The sequence below is a fragment of the Phaethon aethereus genome, assembly GCF_964289735.1.
Source record: "Phaethon aethereus genome assembly, chromosome: 3".
In the NCBI taxonomy this organism is placed as follows: domain Eukaryota; kingdom Metazoa; phylum Chordata; class Aves; order Phaethontiformes; family Phaethontidae; genus Phaethon; species Phaethon aethereus.
Window position 1 is genome coordinate 128517278 of NC_138576.1, and position 19526 is coordinate 128536803.

At 39.0% G+C, this 19526-nt stretch overlaps 1 protein-coding gene across 1 annotated transcript in view; it reads right to left on the minus strand.

Moving 5' to 3' along the window:
- The window catches only part of ACYP2 (acylphosphatase 2), a gene marked incomplete at both ends in the record, with an annotated part of 42837 nt that extends 25369 nt beyond the window's left edge, over positions 1–17468 (minus strand). The window contains 3 exons of the mRNA XM_081997074.1: positions 14317–14426; positions 16683–16699; positions 17399–17468. Coding sequence (XP_081853200.1) covers positions 14317–14426; positions 16683–16699; positions 17399–17468 — 197 coding nt within the window. The remainder of the gene's footprint in view (positions 1–14316; positions 14427–16682; positions 16700–17398) is intronic.
- Between the last annotated feature and the right edge of the window lie 2058 nt (positions 17469–19526).

A 19526-nucleotide genomic window follows, 5' to 3' on the forward strand; every position in this document is an offset into this window, starting at 1 on the left:
TAACTTTCACTTGTAGATTTGCCTAATCTTGTGACCAGCTGAACATGACAATTATTTTAGGAGGTGTAGATCAGAGAACTTATTTCTACCTAAAGACAGCTGTTTAAAATTAACACTTGCTACATACCAGATATACTTTATTGACATCAATGCATTATTGAAACTACTATAAATTCTCTGTCCTTTTCCACTTTGTCCTTTGAGCTTTTTTCTAAAAGCAGCAACAATAAGCAACTGCCCACCAGGGAAACCACCGCTGCAAACAAACACTTTGCTACCGTGGAACACTGATTCACATTAACCAAAGGGATTACATATTTACTGCCTTCAGTGCTCTGGCATTTCTGTTGCTTTTCTTCAACAAAAAAATATTGGGTTAGACAGCACGTATCACATGGCAAAGAATAAGAAAATATGCTATATACTATATCAAGTCCCCCGTATCTCAAAGCACATGCTGTGATTTCAAACGGACAATGAAGCAGAGTAAGGCAAATGTTTCCCTAACACATGCCATGATGCAGTCAGGGAGATAGGCACAGACCCTTGCACCAACAGAGTCCCACTAAAGGCACCTGGGCTCCATATTCATAACAAAGCTATCAATTTCAAGATTAATGTCATAACTTTTGATAGCCACATTAGCTGGAAAAGCATTTCAGTAAGTTCTATTTTCAAACTATGTGGTAACACAGACCTCTTATGCCTTTCTACAGGGAGTCATGTTCCCAGTGACACAATCCCCTCGGGAGAAGACAAGTTTCCATGCAAGAGTCCAACTAAAGCCATTAACTTTGTTTTTTACCTCCATTTGGGAGGATAGTTAAAGCACACTCAGGAAGAGGAGGGCAAATAGCACAGCACAGCTTCCTTAGGAGTACTGCTGTCAGGGTAAAGGCATCAAGCAGGTCTCCAGTGGGAACGATTCTTCAGTGATCCCTGCACAGAGCACAGCACCGTCCCACAGGCTCCAGCATCCCCCCCCTACATCACTCCCACACAGCAACATGGCATTTTAACTCACCTGGCAAGGCAAATGCTGGCATCTGTCCCATCAATATGCTGCTTCATGCCCAGATCCTGTATGTGCTCAATACTTTGCAATTTCCATTTGTGTCCAGCAGGCATGCCTTACATGCCTGACAACCAGAAAACTTGAGATGATTTTTAACTCTATTGGATCACACACAACACAATCAAAATATTTAACATGTCTCATAGCATGTGGGGCTCCATTTAGGCTGTCAGCCTTCTACATGTTTCCGGTTGGGAGTAACAGGAACATCTCTTAATATTAGCTAAAACAGTAAACCAGACACTAAGTTGAATAGATTTTTGTTAGCCTAAATTCACTGGACAATTGTGACTAAACTCAGGCAAAAGAACAGCTTTCAGAAGATGACAGTAACATACAGTTTTAATAAAAGACTACAGGTCTGGTTTTTTTCAATGTTTATCTATGGGTCTGCAAGTCTTGAGAAATCCACTGTATGTACTCAAACAGCACAGCAGAGATAAATCCTGCCCACTGTTCTGGTCCTACACCAAAACCCATTAAAAAGATAATGAAGACAGCATCACATTTCATAAGAGATTCCCTGAATGCCTGCTGAGCTGACCTCGTTTACAAGTACTCACTGAAACCATTAATTGCTTATACATTCCACTCCACACTGCCATGACTCAATTTTCTGCCTATACTATGGGCATCAGCCAGATAGAAAATTTCTATGTAATTATCCAATTAATTATTATTAATGCTAGCATTTAACAAAAAACTGCCAGCTGGCATACATAACAATCACTTCACTTCTATTGTGCAAGAACTACAAAAGGCATTTGTTTTCTTATTAATAGCTATAAAATACAGACAAAGTTGAACAACTTTGTTTTGTTTTAAACTACAGAGGATCAGGAGGGCATAGAGAATAGAGTGGTGAAGGACTGGACTGGGAGGCAGAAAACAACTTGAATTCAGAGTCTGCAACAGAACTCCTGTGCGATTGAGCCAATCAGTTCATCTTTGCACTACAGGTTCCCATTTGTAAAATTCTCATTCTCCGGCTCTATGGCTTAATTTTACTATCTGTTCTTCAGTAGTAGGAATCTCTTATAACATGTTAATAAAGCAGAATGGGATCCTGACGGACTACAGCCTATAATTTTTTTCCTTTGTACTGTTTAACATCAGGGGGATTTTCAGATTGGAAAGATATGATTTCTACTGCACCTAGCAGAAACTGACTGCTCCAGCTGGCCCACAGAAATCAATTGATACAATAATGCAATATATATAGTTTGAAACAGTCCAAATGCAGTTACTAAAAACTAGATAAAAGCAAACTATACCCTGAACTTTGAGCAAGGTGTTCTTGAGCACTTTATTGACATTAGCTAGTCAACACACAGAACCCCAACTTAAAGGCAGAAACTTTGTTCTAATGATTAGTGTAGGACTGGGTGTCAACAGTCCTACACTTCCCTCAACTCCACCACAGATTTGTTGTACGAGACTGTACTGATGCTGCTCTGTGCCCCAGTTCCTCTACATACAGCATGGGTGTAACCCATATGCAGCTACTCAACACAATTGTTTTCAATTTTCCTTCACATTTATGCTAGGAATTTAAAGAGACAAGTGTTTACCAAAATTTGCCTCAGCACTCATTCCAGATGCCAACAGGTCCTTCATGGTTATCAATGTCAGCACCATTACAACAGTATAAAAGTAAGTATGAACTCTATCTTTTTTTGAAGTTACACTATATTGCTACTGATGTATTTATGACATAATTAACTGCCATAATAGCAAACACCACCTAGGCTGGGTAACAGTAGGTCCTGACAGCTGAACTTCACACAAAACAGTTGATATGTTGTGTGAACTGGATAACACAGAAATCCATTAGATCTTGTTCTTCACGGGGTCCTAATAGATACCCTGACATCCCTGGCACACCTAGCATACAAAGCACTTCAATCTTCAAACCAAGCAGAGATGTATTTCATTTCACTCACACTAATATTCAGCACTTTTTCCCTCTAATTGAGAGGATACAGCAGTTAGAGGAAAGCTGAAAACACAAATAAATACAACTGTGTTAGCAGGGTTCATCACTAGGACAGCCAGCATTCAATCAGCTTTGCTCTCCCTAGCAAGTCTTGCACAACACATTGTGGGGATTACTGCCGAGTGTTCGTGAAGGCAGCAGGATCGTGTAATATAGCAATTCATGCTCTAACAAAGAGATCTGGAAAAGCAGCCAAATGGACAGCAGTCATTTTGCAAGGCATCATGGGAGCCCTGTTTGCCTGCACTTTTGCAAAGGTGACCACATCCTAGCGATGGCTTTATTTAAACATAAGACAACATCACGAGTGATGTTTGTGAAGAACAGCAGGGAACAGCAAATGCGTTTTCCTATCACTGAAGCATACTGCTCAAGCACAGCTTCCCAGCCAAGTAGGGCATAGCACATGCAACAGTAAACTGCAGCAGCACAAATAAAAATTCTATCTGTGATATACTCCCAACCACAGACAGGTTACAAGTGTGACTCACTGAAAAACAGGCAGCTGACTGAAGATTTTGAACAGATTCATCTCCAAAAGGAACTGATTTTGCACTCCAATAAAGTGGTTTTCTTCAGCACATGCTAGCAGTTTGTCTATGAGGCTGCTGGGGAGCCCAAGCTTTCAAGTTTCACAGCCCCAGCATAGTTGTGCTACACAGACTTGAAGACCAATGCTTCCAACACTCCTGGCTCTGCAACAGCCTCTGCAGAGCTCTCTTAGGGCAAGAGTCCTTACAGCCCCCACCTTGACTGACAAGGAAGATCTCAGTTTCCAAGCTCCAACTTCTGGATTCAGTCTGCAAAAGCAGAGCAGGGCAGGGAGATAGACTGGCAGCAGCCAGCTGCTCTTCTCCACCCCTCCCAGAACACAGAGCCAAATCATCACATTTTCATAAACTCTTAAAAATCTCCTCTGCAAAAAACACTGAGCTACCTAAATTTAAAGAATATTTTAAATCTACACAGACTGACAGTGGGGAATAGCTGTGCCATCTGAAAAGTCTCCTAGTACTGACCTTGAAATCTAATTTCAAGGAATGGCTTATATTATACAATGAGCAGGGCCACAGGCTCAGGATTAGCAGTTGTATAGCGTAACAGGATTTCAGGTGAGTTCCTATGTGGTAGGCCAAACCTGCTCTGATCCAAAAATATGACGACTGAAATGTCATTAAATGATCGCTGGGAGCTTTGTGAGCTGGAATAGATTGGGTTTGTTGCTCCAGATGGTTTGTTTTCTTTAAGTATTATAATTCTATGGCTTCTAGAGTCAAAAAATGGAAAGAAAACTACTTGTCCAGGACCCTCTCCCATCGGAATGGTCACTGAGAGTTCAAGGAATCTTTTTCCAAACATAGTATCAGCAGCCCATTTTAAAGCCTGATTTTCTTTCATTAAGTTCCAAATACTTTTCAGACTTTTTCCTTTGCTCCTTTAGCAGCAGGGAAACGGGCAGGAAGAGCCCAAAAAAATCACAACGTAGCAGCACAAGTCTGAATACCAGTAGAAAGCATTTAAGGTACACAAGCAGAGTATTCATTACAGATTAAAACAGCCAGCTGTTTCACCCCGACTACAGAAAAAACATCACAGAGGATACCAGCTTTGAAAAGAAAGCTTCTAATCCAGTAACAGAGTGAATATAGTAAATCAACTCAAGAGCAAAAGGAGGTCAGACCAAACCCAGTGTCTTCTCCAAGTTTATATAAATGATTCTCTATAAAGAGATCTCAGTATCCCCTTTAGAGGGGCCACATAAAACAGAAAGGCAAAGATACAAAAAGTGATGTTAACCCTGCAGTAGAGTTGGTAACATCCAGCATAGTTCAAGGAAAAAAATCTCAGGGCACCACATTAAGCAAATAAACACTCTATTCCCCTGGAGTGTAAGAAAAGGGAGTGGAGGGAAGAGCTGGGAAAAAAGAACAAGGTAAAATTGAGTTATATATAATATAATGAAGCTACCCAGTAATACATTTTTCCTACTGCTGCAATGCACTAATAGTGGCAGAGAGAAGAACAGCATCAGAAGCAATTTCGTTTGGGTTTTTTTTTTTCCTGTTGGCAAAGGGCATATCTTAAGTATGTAAGCATGAAACCTACTCATCGTCTAGAAAAATATGGTACAGCAACTGAACCCAGCTTGCCCGTGAATCAAATCAGTACTACAGTAGTTTGTGGAATAAAGCAAATGGGTATCTCTCAGCAACACAGAAAGGCTTCAGACTTCTTTCCCCATAAAACAAGCTCTAACTAGCTGCTTTTTCCTTTCTGGATATCTGTGCAGCCTGCCATAAGTAAAGATTTTTCTTAAAGTCTCAGATTCATCTAGCTAATTAAATGCTTAAATCCTAGAGAGATTATGCTTTTCCAAGGCAGCATTTTTACCACCAGAATGTTGATAAGATCAGTAGTAGCAAGATCCAAGGGGTATGTGCATAATTACACTAGTGAATTCAAAACTAAATCAAATCCACCCACTCCACACAGGATTCATGGGTAACTATCTGCCCCTTCCTGTGTATGCTGTCCATTGGGACTACAAAATCTTTGCATTCCCATGGAAGAGTTCTTGCATCTGGTACGATACGCATGATTGTAACACATCTGAAAGGGCTACTACTCACTTAATCCTGAATCCATTTGCCTAGGTTCATAACACTTGTTTTGGGGACAGCAGCAACATTCTTGTAGAGGTCTTTTCACCCTTGCATTATGCAACCTTAATATTAGTTTAATGTTGCTTTCTTCTGTGGATTATAAACACAAATCTCTAGACCAAGAATAACACCCTTCATCCCTCTTAAGATAGAAAAGTGGTCATAACAGTCTTGTTCCCTACTTACTGGACTACTAATCTTCAAATATTACCAGCACACAAAAGGAAAACAAACCCCTTCAGCCATCAAGTGGGAAGATCAGAGAACAAAGCAGACATTATACTGCACTGTAGCACAACTCATTTCTAGTCTACCCTGACTTTTGAATGCTTGGTATTACAAGTTCTGTAATAATCTTTTAACATTGCTCTGCACATTTAGTCTCCATTTTTAGACCAGTTAGCTGAGTTGTTTTCCTTCTCAGTAAGCTTCTGTTAGTTAGAACATCAAGTAGACACCTTTATCAAATTATGTTTATACAAACGTTAGTTATCCTCTTGGCATACAGAAGATTTGTTAATTCTTATGCCTTGCACTGTTCAGAAGGCAAAGATCCACTACGATATCCAACTACAGTGTAGGTATTCCTGGCTATTTCTTGGTTCATGCTAGTGTCAATTAGTAACTACCTAGGAAGAAACATCAGAATTCACATGAAAGCAAACAAAAAATTTTCGTACCAGGATTTATATCATACTTTTGGCATGGCTTCCTGGACATTGAAAAAAGTCAAAACCATCCTACACAATCTTTGTGCCTAATCTGATGAAACACATTACCCTTAAGCAATGCAGTTTAAAACCCCCATATTTTAAAACAACCCAATTAATTTCAGTAGAAAAAATACTTCAGAATTTGAGGTCAAAGAAGATGTGTTTGAATCAAGAAAAGCAAAATAAAAAAATCACATTTCTGAATTTGTTTTCTTAAGAACCACCCTGTTTGAAACATCACATGCAAACTGTGGTCAAGATGCCTGTATATAAACTCACTGGAGTTTATAGAAAATATAACCTGTATTTTTATCAAAACACATTACTACTACAAACACTTCAATGATCAGAAATGAAAGCAGACACTCCATAAAGAATTCTAGTTCCACTGAGCTACTGCAAATTCACAGTGACTGTAAAAATTAAGATTTAAAAAATCTGCAAGGTCATAAAAGACAGCTATGTCTCTACCCCAGCAGAAGAAACAGGGGTGTGGAAATCATTCTTTTTGCACTATTCCATATCCAGAAAGACATAACCACAGTTAAAAGCTTTAGTGGTTTATAGCATTTCAAAGTAAAGAACAGTGACAATCCAGCACAGTCTAAAGGACAGGACCTCTGCCAGGAGTCCACTTCTATTTCTGACTCTGTCACTGGTGGGCTGTGTGACCTTCAGTAGAGAGGTACACCTCTCTTCCCTCAACCACTCTTGGTCTGCCCCCAAGCGACTAACAAGAGGGGAGTTCACTTAGGGGCAGTCTGCACAGCAGGAGGAAATGTCATGGGCAGAATGAAAGAAGCCACTAGGGCTCCAGTTTTCTTGGAAGCATGCAGCTCTCCTTCACCTAAGCATTATTAGTCTCTTATTGGTTTTATTCTCAAAAAACAGTAACAAAAAGCCTGTGTTTTCTGACTTACCTGACCCATTCCTTGTCTTTGCAAGCACAGTGCAGTTGCTATAATAAACTGTAATTAGTTCTTCATTTACCTAGTTTTGAACTGCTAAAACCCCAAACAGCAAGATTTAATTCTATTCTTTCCCAGGTCATCATCAGTAACATTTAGTAAATTTAATGTACAGGACCAAGCTCTGAGCCTGCATAACTTTAGTTCATAATTTAGCCTGTTAATTTTAAGCAACAATCAAATAATCATAGATAAGAAATTAATACCTCAAACATTTGGTATGAAGAGAGATGGTCACATTTACCATTATACTAGCCACAAAGATTATAGTTTAACACAATTTCATTTTCCAATATAAGTTACTTTTACCTTTGAGGAAATAAAAATAAAATGAAACCAAAAAATAAAATGAAAATAAAATGACCTTATTATACTTGGACCTACACTGAACTATAAAAAAACCCCATCATATTTCTTGTCATCTGACTGCTATTGAGCCACTGAAATATTGTAAATCATCTTCAGCAGTGATTAATGTAAAAACCGTACTTCGTTACAATCATAAATGAGAACATATCCTAACCCTTTTTCACTAATTAATATTTTAGCAAAGTACAAAAGAAAGCTTTAAGAATGTGATTTTAATTTCCCTCTCTCTTTTCCTTCAAAATATATCACCGTCAGCTTCCCAAGAACAGCACATCCAGGAAATATTTCAGCCATACTATTATGGCACTCGGCTGCCTCATCAAGAAGACACAAGGTAAACATTAAGCATTCTGCACCAGAGCAGATGTATTTTTATAGAAAATTAGCATGGCAAAAAGTATCAATCCTCACAATTTTATGTCTTCTGTTAACACTGAAGCATACAACAACCATTGTTCTTTGCATAATCAACTTTGAATCTAGCAGTTGCAATTTTGTGTCTATATGCTTTTCTAGACATGTGGGATGCTGATGTTCACTTGGCCTACACATTCCTTAATCACATAAAAGATACAACGGAATTTCAGCCACTGTCTTCAGTAAATGTGGCTAGTAATCAAATCATTGCAGTGTTGTGGCTTAACCTACCTCTAATAGGGTTCAGAATTTTCCTTCCATCTCTACGACTAATCTCCCATAATGATTTCTTTTTCCTGCAACAACCACCTTTGGTTACTGTATCATATTGCCTCTCTGCCCCCTAGACATAAAAGTATCTCAAAGTTTCGTACCTTTTCTGCTAGTCTGATGTTACTCACCACTTTTTGAGCATACTGATTCCCTGTCTGCAATCACATTATTTTACAGATCAGCTGTTGCCAAACCCAAATCAACCTCCATATTCTCTCCTTAATCCATCAATATTAATATTTATTAATTTGGACATACTATGTCCAAATGCTCTGAACTTTTCACTAAACTGCCTTTATCTTCTCAATAGCAGGCTCCTGGGTATATCACAGATGTCTCAAATGTATCTAAAAACCTAAAACACTTCCTTGTCTGTACAAATGTCCTCTGCAGATTAATTTCTATCATTACATGTAAGTTCATGAGCAAAGAAGTGTTAGTTTCTTCTCTTAAACAACATTCAGACTGAGCTGAAAATTTTAAAAAATATCCTTTTAAGATGGAGAAAAATCTCAAAATACAGACTAAAATATGTTTATTTTATATCTCAACATAAATTGGGTATTAAGATGTAGAATTTTGCTCAAGGAACCCAGTCATAGTCTAGATATGGAGGGTTTCTTTTACTAGCATTTAGTCCATTTCATGCCAGCAGGGCTATTCTCTTCAAACAATTAAAAAATATATTGAGGAAAAAAGTATTCCATGCCAGCTGGTACAGATAGGAATCTTGGATACACCTGACTAATGAAATGGACAGAATGACAGTTGCAATATTAACCAATAGAGTTCCCTTCTCTCCTTTCGCATGGTAAAAATCTAGATTTTTCTATGCAGATACACACTGAAGTAATTCTCAAGTCTTGTGTCATTTATATATTTAATATTAATTCTTAACTGACACTGATATTAAAAATTAAAACATTTAAATTAAATTAGCATCAATTTACTAATTAAAAACAATTTCCAAGTCAAGCAGTCCATATTTAATATCATATCCTTCTACAAAGACAGGAAGAATATTTACTATGCTGTTTATACCACTTGTGTCTAAAAAAAAAAGTCCTAAGATCTTACATTTTAAAGTGTCACCTTGATTTGAAATCTTTGAATTTTGGAATAAATCCTGAATTTGGCAACCGACAAGAGTCTTACCTTCCTTTTTTAATGGATAACTAAGTAATGTCATCATTCAAAGTTCAAAAATTCTCATAGGAAAGTGATTTCTAGCCTGTCAATGCAAGTTGCTATGGCAACAACCACAGTGACTATGAAGGCTCTAACCTTATTTAATCAATAAAATGGAAAAAATATCACAAGATACTATAATGAAAAACCCTGTACTATGTCTTCCTGAAAAGACTAAACCAAAGGACGACCTCCTCTACCCCACTTAATGGTATCTGGGCTGGCAAAAGAGCCTTCACTTTCCCATAAAACCTGATGTCATTATGTTTTAGAAATGCTGTGACTCTGCTTTTCCTGTGACTTTAGTATTCTTTGGCTTACAGAGAGGTAAAAGACTGAAAATGATCTTTTAGTATCTAAGGATAATAGGTGTTACTCAACATGAAGCAGTAGCAGCAAACAGAACAGAACTATAAAATACAGTAGGGAAAGAGGTAGTGAAGAAAAAGATGGATTCTACCATAACAGTCTAAAAATAGATTCAATTATACATAATTTGAAGTTAAAGTATCTACAGAACAAACAGCTCCATCTAGAGGTTAAAAATCAAGCAATGTTAAAGCAAGCTTACAGGTAAAAGGTTCTAAGTCCTCTTAAAAATACCCTCTAAAACGGTCTGCAAGATCTCCCAATTAAAATAAAAAAAAGGCTTCAAAGCACGTTTTTACATAAAAGTCACCTGATCTTTAAGAATCTGAAAGTTTTTCATTAAAAACAAACTGAAGTCAAATCTTGGAATGAAAATACCCAAAATCAAAGCCTGCTCATTCACACCTTAAGCTTCCTGCATTGCAGTGAAATTCACACTGAAATCCTAGCCTCAGGGAAGTCAGTAAAATTTGCCAGTTTTCCATGTGCTTGAGATTTCACCACCACAGAATGTAAGTCAAGGCCTTCCAGCATTGCTTCAACAAAAATCTATACCCATGTTCAACACTAAGCGAATGGTCCAATAAGGAATGAAGCTTCTTGCGCATGCAGCACTTCTCAGGCCCAATCCTTCACACTTAACCTATCATTTTCCACTTATTTCTGCAAGAGTCAGAATGCCCCTGCTAGGTTGTTAATTGTGCCAGAGCAAGCTATATTTTGCATGTCATTTTTCGAAGTAATTCACCATAATCATATTTTTATGTCTACAGGGAAACAATTACTTACACATTTTAGGACAAAATCCAGGCTTCAGCACACTGCTCAAGAAACTACACCAGGTGCAGGTAAAAGAGGCCGGTTCTTTTTCCTAGTAGTATGGGAAGGAACCAAATGCACAGCTCCTTGCATGCATTAGCAAACACTCTTCTGTGTGGCATCTGCAGCAGTAGATACATAGCCTCCGGCTGCCTTCCTGCACCTAATCCCTCAGTTCTAAAACAATAAAGTTGTATTTGTCTCCCCAAGTCTTTCCAAAGATCATCAGCTACCTGGCCAACTGATTTTCAAAATAGATTTTCTCTAACATACTCTCACTTCACTACAGAGCTTTAAAGCAGATGGATAGTCATACCTTCAACTTTCCTGCTTTAAATCTTATTTTCTCCACTTTATACTGGTTCTGGACACTCTCCATCTAAACTCTACACATGCATGACAGTAATGCTTAAATAGATCATTGTGGATATCCTCATAATTCCTTCCAGATTGTGTTTTACCTTGCAGCCTGCATTTAAAAAAAAAAAAAAAATCACATAAAGGCATTGTTTCTTGAGCCCGTACTGGACGCTTCCTAGCTGTGCCTCACAATACAAGTAGTGATACAAGCAGAATAAAAGGGGTCAGAAAATCAGGAGCAAAGGACTGCTGCTGGAAAACCGTTGGCTTAGAGGTTTGACGCATTACTGCTCCAGAACAAAAGCATGCTTTGTTTTTCACTCCATGCTTCTGGTAACATTGAATTGCCTCATGGTGTTTTTCCCACATTTTGTACGCTACCCCTATCTTTATCCTTTTCAAACTCTTATCCCTCATTCTTCCCTTCCATACTGCTTTTTCTATTTACCTGTTCTAGAACTGTACTTTCTTATGGCATCCCTACTCTCTTTTTAGTCTATGTCTTCGATTCTTCTTAGCATCATGAAAAGATAAACATAGTTTACGATATATCAAAACACCCCTTCCACCTGCCCCCTGAAAAACACTAACATTAACAAGCCAGAACCAGTAAAACAACAGAGAAATCATTTTATTATCATTAATACATGATTTTTAAAAGTCCAAGTACTGCACCTCCTGAAAATCAGGCTATTTTGTGCTTAAAGTTTAATTTGGAAACTTATGCAAGCATGAAAATACTTGTCCAAAAGATACTGCACAAACTATTCTTGAAAGACTTCTACAAGGTAACACATTGTTCCAATATTTGAAATAGCACTCACCAGGAACCTTTCTTAACATATCCTACAAGATGGATTCACGTACTGGCTTTCTTTGAAAAGTGTTCAATTTCTTTGAACATGGAGATTCCAAATTTTTAAGAAGTGTCTTACAGTCTCTTAAGTTCTGGGTACCTAGCAAATACAAATCAGAGCTTGCAATAAGAAGTAGGAGCCAGAATTTCCTCCTGATTATTTATCAGAGTTTGAATACAAACGTAAGTCTAAGATTATCAGTTTAATTTGCCACAGCAGAAGCAAGTCCCATTTTGTTTTTATTTAATATAGCATGTTAAACAACTCTTGAATCTAGAGCACAGTATTGCAAATTCCTAGGAAGCATGACTGAGGATTACAAAAAATTGCTATTAAGTCTGGAAAAGACTTCAAAAACTCAAACCTATTTTTATCTTCTATTAACACATACTAGCAGAAAGAAATAAGGGCCTTTCCACGGAGCTGTTCATACACAATAGCTCCCTTTTCATATGCAAGTTCACCAATTTAATGCCAAAAATAAACTCACTACCTTTTCAGTATATGAGAGCCCACACAGGGAGCAAGGAAAAGTAAACTGTTTTCTCCCTCAGCATTCTACTCCAGGATCTCAAATTCAATAATCTGTACCTCAAAACAAACTTTAAAATCATACTTCAACTTCAGCATTGCAACATTACTCCCACAGAGGAAAACATTGATTTCCAGCATGAAATGAAGAAACAGCAACTCAAAACAGCTTTTTAATTGCTCTGAATGTCAACCACAACATACATCAAAAGCTTCGACATTTTTTCTTGGTCACAGTCCAGCTTGCTGACCCTACTTAAAATTGTAGGGCAATGAACATATAAACATTTATTTCCTTTTGGAATAGTCTGTATGCCAACTCATCTTTTAAGAACAAGCTTAGTCTTGTTAGTCTAATTTTGCAGCTCTACTGTAAGATCTCCTAGTGCATACAAACCACCTGGTGTTGGGGTAAGCGCAGTTTCCTTTAAATCCCATTAACATAGGTACCAGGAAAGGGAAAAGGATTGACAAAAACACCATTCTGCAGCAATATTAGTTCATGCAAAGACAAGAAATATCAGGAGCTAAGCTGTGCTTTCACTTAAACCTCCTTAAGGAGAATAAATCAACTGACGAGAAATTTTTAAATGAAAAAGTACTCCAACAAACAGAAAGCAAATCCTGATTGCTCACACGTTCATTTTTGGTGTTCTAAATTAGCTAGAGAGATAGCACCAAGTTACTAAGTTTACAAAATGCTTAGATCAGGCTAATAACAAACGTCTTCCAGAAAATAAGTATAAGCTTGTCCTAGGAAGCAAACAACTGATGTTCCTCTGGCTTTGTAAGTGTTTTGCAGCCCAAGATAAGCAACCTAATGTTAAGCTCAAGACCAAAGAAAATTGCTACAAATACTTCTGCCACATTAGGTAATTGCATACAAATCTCTTTACCAGAAAATGTAACACTATTTTCTCTGCAAAGAGCCAACTTCAGTTTAAATTCAGTTTTGAGGCAATTCCTGTATCAGAAAGTGCTGGCAGAATTTGCACTAATAATTGCCCATCCACAAAGCTTACAAAGGAAAGTTTCACCATCACTCATTCTTTGTTGATAACACAAACCACTGGAGAGTTTTTTAAAATTCCCTATCCTCCGTATAAACACTTGCAAAAAATGATACTTGGAAGCAACTGAACTGGGCTTTGTGTTTTTCCAGGCATCATTTCCTCAGAGTCATAGCTGTAAGCACTTAGAAACTGGCAGTTTAATAAAGAAAATACCCATTCTTTTAGAGACACTAATGTATTTCAAAGTTTATTTCTAGATGGTAGAGACTACAGGCCTTTGCTGAAATGTGTATTTTTTTTAAATCAGGAAAAAAAATCTTACTTAAACCCAGTTTCCTTTAAATTGATTTAAGCACAGGCTGAGCAAGCATTTCGAGAAGTCCTTCAGTCTGTTTCTTTACAGAGATGTTTTGAAGAATTGCTCATGTGTATGAATAAAGGCTGTTTCTTCATTTCACAAGAAAAGAGTATGTTGGGGAAATACAAACTGTGTGATGTTAGAAGTTAAAACTGGCTGATGCCACACTATTTTTACAGCTTAAAAGAATCTACCTCTTCAACTCCTCAAAACCAAAACTGATTATTGAAAGTACTGTTACATTACTAACAGTTGAATCTACTTGTCACTTTGGATTAAACATGCTTCTGTAAATGACTTTAAGACTAAAAAAAAAAAAACCAAAAAAACCCCACAAAAATACTTACATTGCATTTACTTTATCTTCTGGGCCCTGAACTTGGCCTGTTACAGTTCCTTGACTCGTATTTTTAACCCAGCCAACCACTCCTAATTTCCTAGCTTCCTCTTCTGTGTACTGATTTGAAAAACAACAAAAAAGGACAATCAGTATCAGCACATACACCACATATATGCCACTTAAAACCTCACTTTCATTTTCATAGCTTTAAGACCTACACTTAAGAAAAAAATTAGCCATAGACGATGCTCATACTCAGGCATTAAGATATTCTTGTCAGCTCTGAAGTTGCAGAAGCAGCTAACTTTTGAACAAGAATGAGTTTTTACATATACAATAAGTACATGAGTTAATTCCCACTTCCATTTTCACAGGTTTTAATACTTTTCTTCAAAAAAACTACAGATACAATGGCTCCCACCAAGACACTACACTGCTTGTAACAAAAGTAATCTTCCTCTTTGCTTTATCATGTGTATATGCATAGAAACCTTCTGATGGTGCAAGGCAATTTTTTTCCATTCACAGGAAGGCTGAAGACTTGCTCCCCTTATTTCAGGGATTTTTAACACAATTTTGATCACAAAGGACTCTACTAATGCCACACCACTCTCCTGTACCTACTCTGTTCCTTTCTGTAGCTCCTATCACTGCTCATTTGCCTCTTCAGTAATAACAGTGTCTAAACCCATTAAATTTGCTACATGTACAAACTTCATAGTTTCATTTTAAATCCTTTCCACCTGACTTTCATGCCTTAAATTCCACCCTCAGCTGCTGCATTACTACAAGCAAAGAGCAGCAAAGGTCATAATCCAATTATACTGGTTTTCAAATATATTTGCAATACTAGAACAAATTATGGTTTCCCAGCTATGCACTTTTGATGATATCAGGAACTTTCAAGTACCCTGTTTTTTGAGGTGGGGTGTTGTTTTTCAACTTTGTCATTCTCTTTCATGTACATATGAAATACATGCACAGTTTTCACAATTTGTGTCTGAACAGTGAAATGGTAAGGAACAGAAAGGCTCTTTGGCAGAAATCCATTAAATTTTTGTTCCATGTAGGCCAATAAACACACTATTAGCCAATACACAGTACTTAATTTCATTAATACCAAGTTTATTTACATTAAAGGCACTGCCTTTGTTTTGCTTCTTGCATGTTTAGTAAAGAGGTATAAGGCTGAGGCCCATGTTTTTATCGTCTATTACAGAACACCAACAGACTGATAGCTCTAACAAGTTCTGAGAGTTTTCAATACATTTTCATGAGAAATAGCCACCAAATTTTTTGAGCATGTGTAGTAATACCCAAAACAGTACACAGATACTAAATGCACATGCTGCATTATCAGCATCTTTAGACACTTTTCTAACACCAACAGCCAAACTTCAGGTCAATATGACTACATTCCAAAAGATTAAACAAATGTTGAGGCAATCTAGGCAAGAAAAAGGTGTTGCTAAGTATGAAGAGTATTTTTCAATTTGATTATGAGCAGCTTCTTCATACAAACTTGTCCAAAAGAATGGTAATGCAGCTGACCACCTGTTTCTCAATACTGCTTATTAGCTCAGGACTGGCACTGTGGTGTGTTCACATGGCTGCAGGTCAGCTCAACACAAGGCACAGCAAGCTTGCACCTGCCCACCACAATGTGTGGACACACACTATTCACTCGATAGAATAATTGAATTCAAGACATACCATATTGTAATCCTCTATCCATTTCAATTTTGCACTATTTCACAATACATATAAACTATGCATAAAAACTTTTAGGTCTAATATTAAGCATGGCCCACTATTTTCAGACAAAGAACTGTTCTTTTTTGAAATGTGTCCTCCTCTCTCTTGGGTTTCTGTGAGAAGACTACCTGCTGCAGGTTCAGAGCTGGTGGAGATGTTTGGCTGGGATGTGAGCCACAGACTGCACATTTGTAGCACATCGTTACAAGGAAACACAGTAAGCTTCTTTAAATAGCAGCACTCTAATTGCGACTAAAAAAATTTAAACTGGAACACATTGTTTCAGAAGCTATTATCAAGATCTTCAGATTTAACCTTTCTAAAGATTAACATGTTATAATGCTCTTGTGGCTGTTTTATCACAAGTAATCCAAACACAACCTTTATATACCATACAAACATTAACACATTAGTAAGCTTTTAAAAATCCATTTTAATATACCAGTCATACAAATCAGGTATTTTTCCCTTTTAAATAAACTTGCAATACTTAACCACCTAACCTAGAACTGAAAACAGCAGTTGGATATGTTCATACTCTACAGACCTGATGCCATATTTTTAGCACTGGAAATACTATACTGTAAAGTAGAACTGGTAAAACAGATAGTGTCTTACCATCCTGAAACAAACACCTAGAAAAGAAAGAAAACAAGACATTAAAATAATTTTAAAGACTACCACTTCTAGGCATTTACTTTATATTAAGAGAAACCGTATAGAAGTCATCTGTGGTCTTTTCTTACAGACATTTTGGAGAGCAGTTACGACATTTTAACACTGGGAAAACTCTTACAGAATTTGGATACAAGCTGGCCTTGAGCCTTCCCTTCGACAAACGATTATTTTAATTAACGCAGTTAGCGTACGTGGCTTTCTGTAATGAAGACGCTGAAGCATGAGAACTGCCTTTGACTTAATTTTCACTTAAAAGCTTTGCTGCCAGCCCGGGGGGGGAGGAGAGGGGAGGGAGGGTATTCCCACATAACCGCTCTGACAGAAGACGCAAGCCTAAGCGCCAGTAACGGAAAGAGCTTTTAAAAGAACAGCCTGTGCTCTCCAGGGAACCGGGCGAGCCTTACGGGGCGGCATGTATACAGCCTTTCCTTTTTCTTCCCCTTCCCGTCGGGGACCAGGCGGCGGCGGCCGCTCCCGCTCCCCCACACGACGCCGTCGCCTCAGTCCCCTCCCGCCTCAGTCGGCCCCGCGCGCACGCGCAGCCCGCCGCAGACGCGCGCCCTTGGCGCCGCCGCAGGCGCACCGCCTTAGCGCGGCGCCTCTCAACACTCCCCCCTCCCCACACGCACAGCCCGCGGCGCCGGGCCCGTCTTTACCTTGCACTCGTCCGAACACTTCGTAATCCACCGACTTGAGCGCGCCGGAGGCCTTCGCCAGGGCAGACATGGCGGCCGCGCACGGCGAAGGAAGAGCCCGCTGTCGCCTCCCGCGTTGCTCTCCGGGCCGCGGGCCGCGTCCTCACGGCGAGCGGCGCCCGGACGGGAGCGCGCGAGGCTCAAGCTTCCCGCGTAAGCGGCCGCCTCACAGAGAGGCGGGGGGGCGGGGGCGAGGGAGGGAGAGGGGGCACGACACCCCAAACTGACCCCTGACCGGTGGCGGGAAAAACCTCTCCTTCCGTGGGCTACGCGGCCCCACGGCTCTGAAGGGAGGGCGCGGCCCTTCACCGCCTTACTCGGAATACCAGCGCCCTGCGGCAGCTGCAGCAGACGGCCTGGCCTGAGGTCCTTCAGTGAGCCCTCGTAAAGGCGTTACTCCCTCTTATATTTGCGGTTAGAAATACGTTGAGAGAACAAGGGTCTGAACGAGACTGTCTCCTGTTGCAGGGCTGGTGCAGGAGGCGTATATGCCCTGCCGGGTTTCCCACCTCAAGCATCTCATGACAGGTAACCAGCATTAGCCTTTTTCAGGCATTTACAAGAATCATTAAAACAAAAATAGTATTTGTCATACATGGATGAAATGAGGTAATTTTGACTGATGAGGTGGAAAGTTAAGTAGTTGAAAGCTAAAACATACAAAACCACCCAAATTTAGCTTGGGCGTCCCTCTCTGGTGAGGCTGCATGACTGACTTTTCTCACATCTCCCCATGACTTAAGCTTTCAGCCTAAGTTTTAAAAGCTCATTTCTCTTCCATGTTCAGCCATGGACTCATGCCTCAGCCATTTGCTGAGGCAAATACAAAAACCAGCGAGGGGCTGGGCTCCTCGGCTGGAGCAGCAGGCGTTGGGCATGGAAAGCTCACCTCATGCGAACTATCCACCAGACATTCAGTGATAACTGTTAGTGCTCATGTTTTCACTAGCAAACCTTTCCAGAAGTGTTTGCGTGTAATTTCTTTCATTTAAATGCTACATGTGCAAAAATCCAGGCCAGAAACTAGTGGTTCAGTAGCCTGAGTCTCCAACCAAACACCACAAAGATTTTTCTATGTCTGCTTCCACTTTAACTTTCCCCCTGGCCAGATTTGCTTTTTCTAAAAAGTCTAAGTGTCTTCAGGCAGAATGCTACACTAGAAACAACATTTAACCAACCCATTTTACTCACCAAGACATAAAGCCAGGTTAACTATGACTTTACAATAAGAATCAAAATAACAATTTTATTTGCTCTTTCCATTAGGCAACTCCCTCCCACACACCACTTTGTGTCCTAGCAGTAATGCAGCATAACCAGAGTTGTTTACATGTTTAGATCTCAAGACTAGAGGGAAACTAAAAATAGATCAAGACCTAGAAAAAGTAAAATTGCTTTTCCAAGACATGTCAAGTAACTAGAGAAACAATACTCAATTCAGTGCAGAACAAAAATATTCACATAGGTTCAGAAAGCTTCTAGTGTTACAGGGCATAGGAACACAATGAACAAAGTTTTATCATTTGCTTTACCTATATAACATGTTAAATCAAACCCTTGACTTCTACAGGGGTCATACATTTTGCTGGTATGGAATCAGCACCATTTTGTTCTTAAAAAGGAGGATTCTATTGAAAGAGGAACAGAATGCAGTATAGACTGAAAAAATCTGTCGTCATTTGCTGCCATCTATCAGCAGTGAAGAGCAAGACAGGTAAAAATAAATTAACAATAGCAGCCTATTTGCTGTCTAAAGCATTTTAACGCAAGCCTTGAAACCAGAGCTTATTCTGGTACTGATTGCACTTTGCTATCTGCACATTCCAGTGCTGGCAATACCCACTTTTGTTTTATCAAGAGAATCTTTGACTTTCAGTGAGTTTTCTGGATGTCACTCAGGTCGTCATATCTGCACTGGCTCATTCTCAGGATGGGAAGCCATCCCTGTCACTGTCTTTGAGAGCTTCCTGGCTCAGATGCTCTCATCTCCTGTCTTCCTACTGCTATTGTCTTTTTTCAGAAACGTCAATTTAAGATTTATCTTTTTTATTTGCCATAACAACATCTTGCAATGCTTTCCCTAGATGAG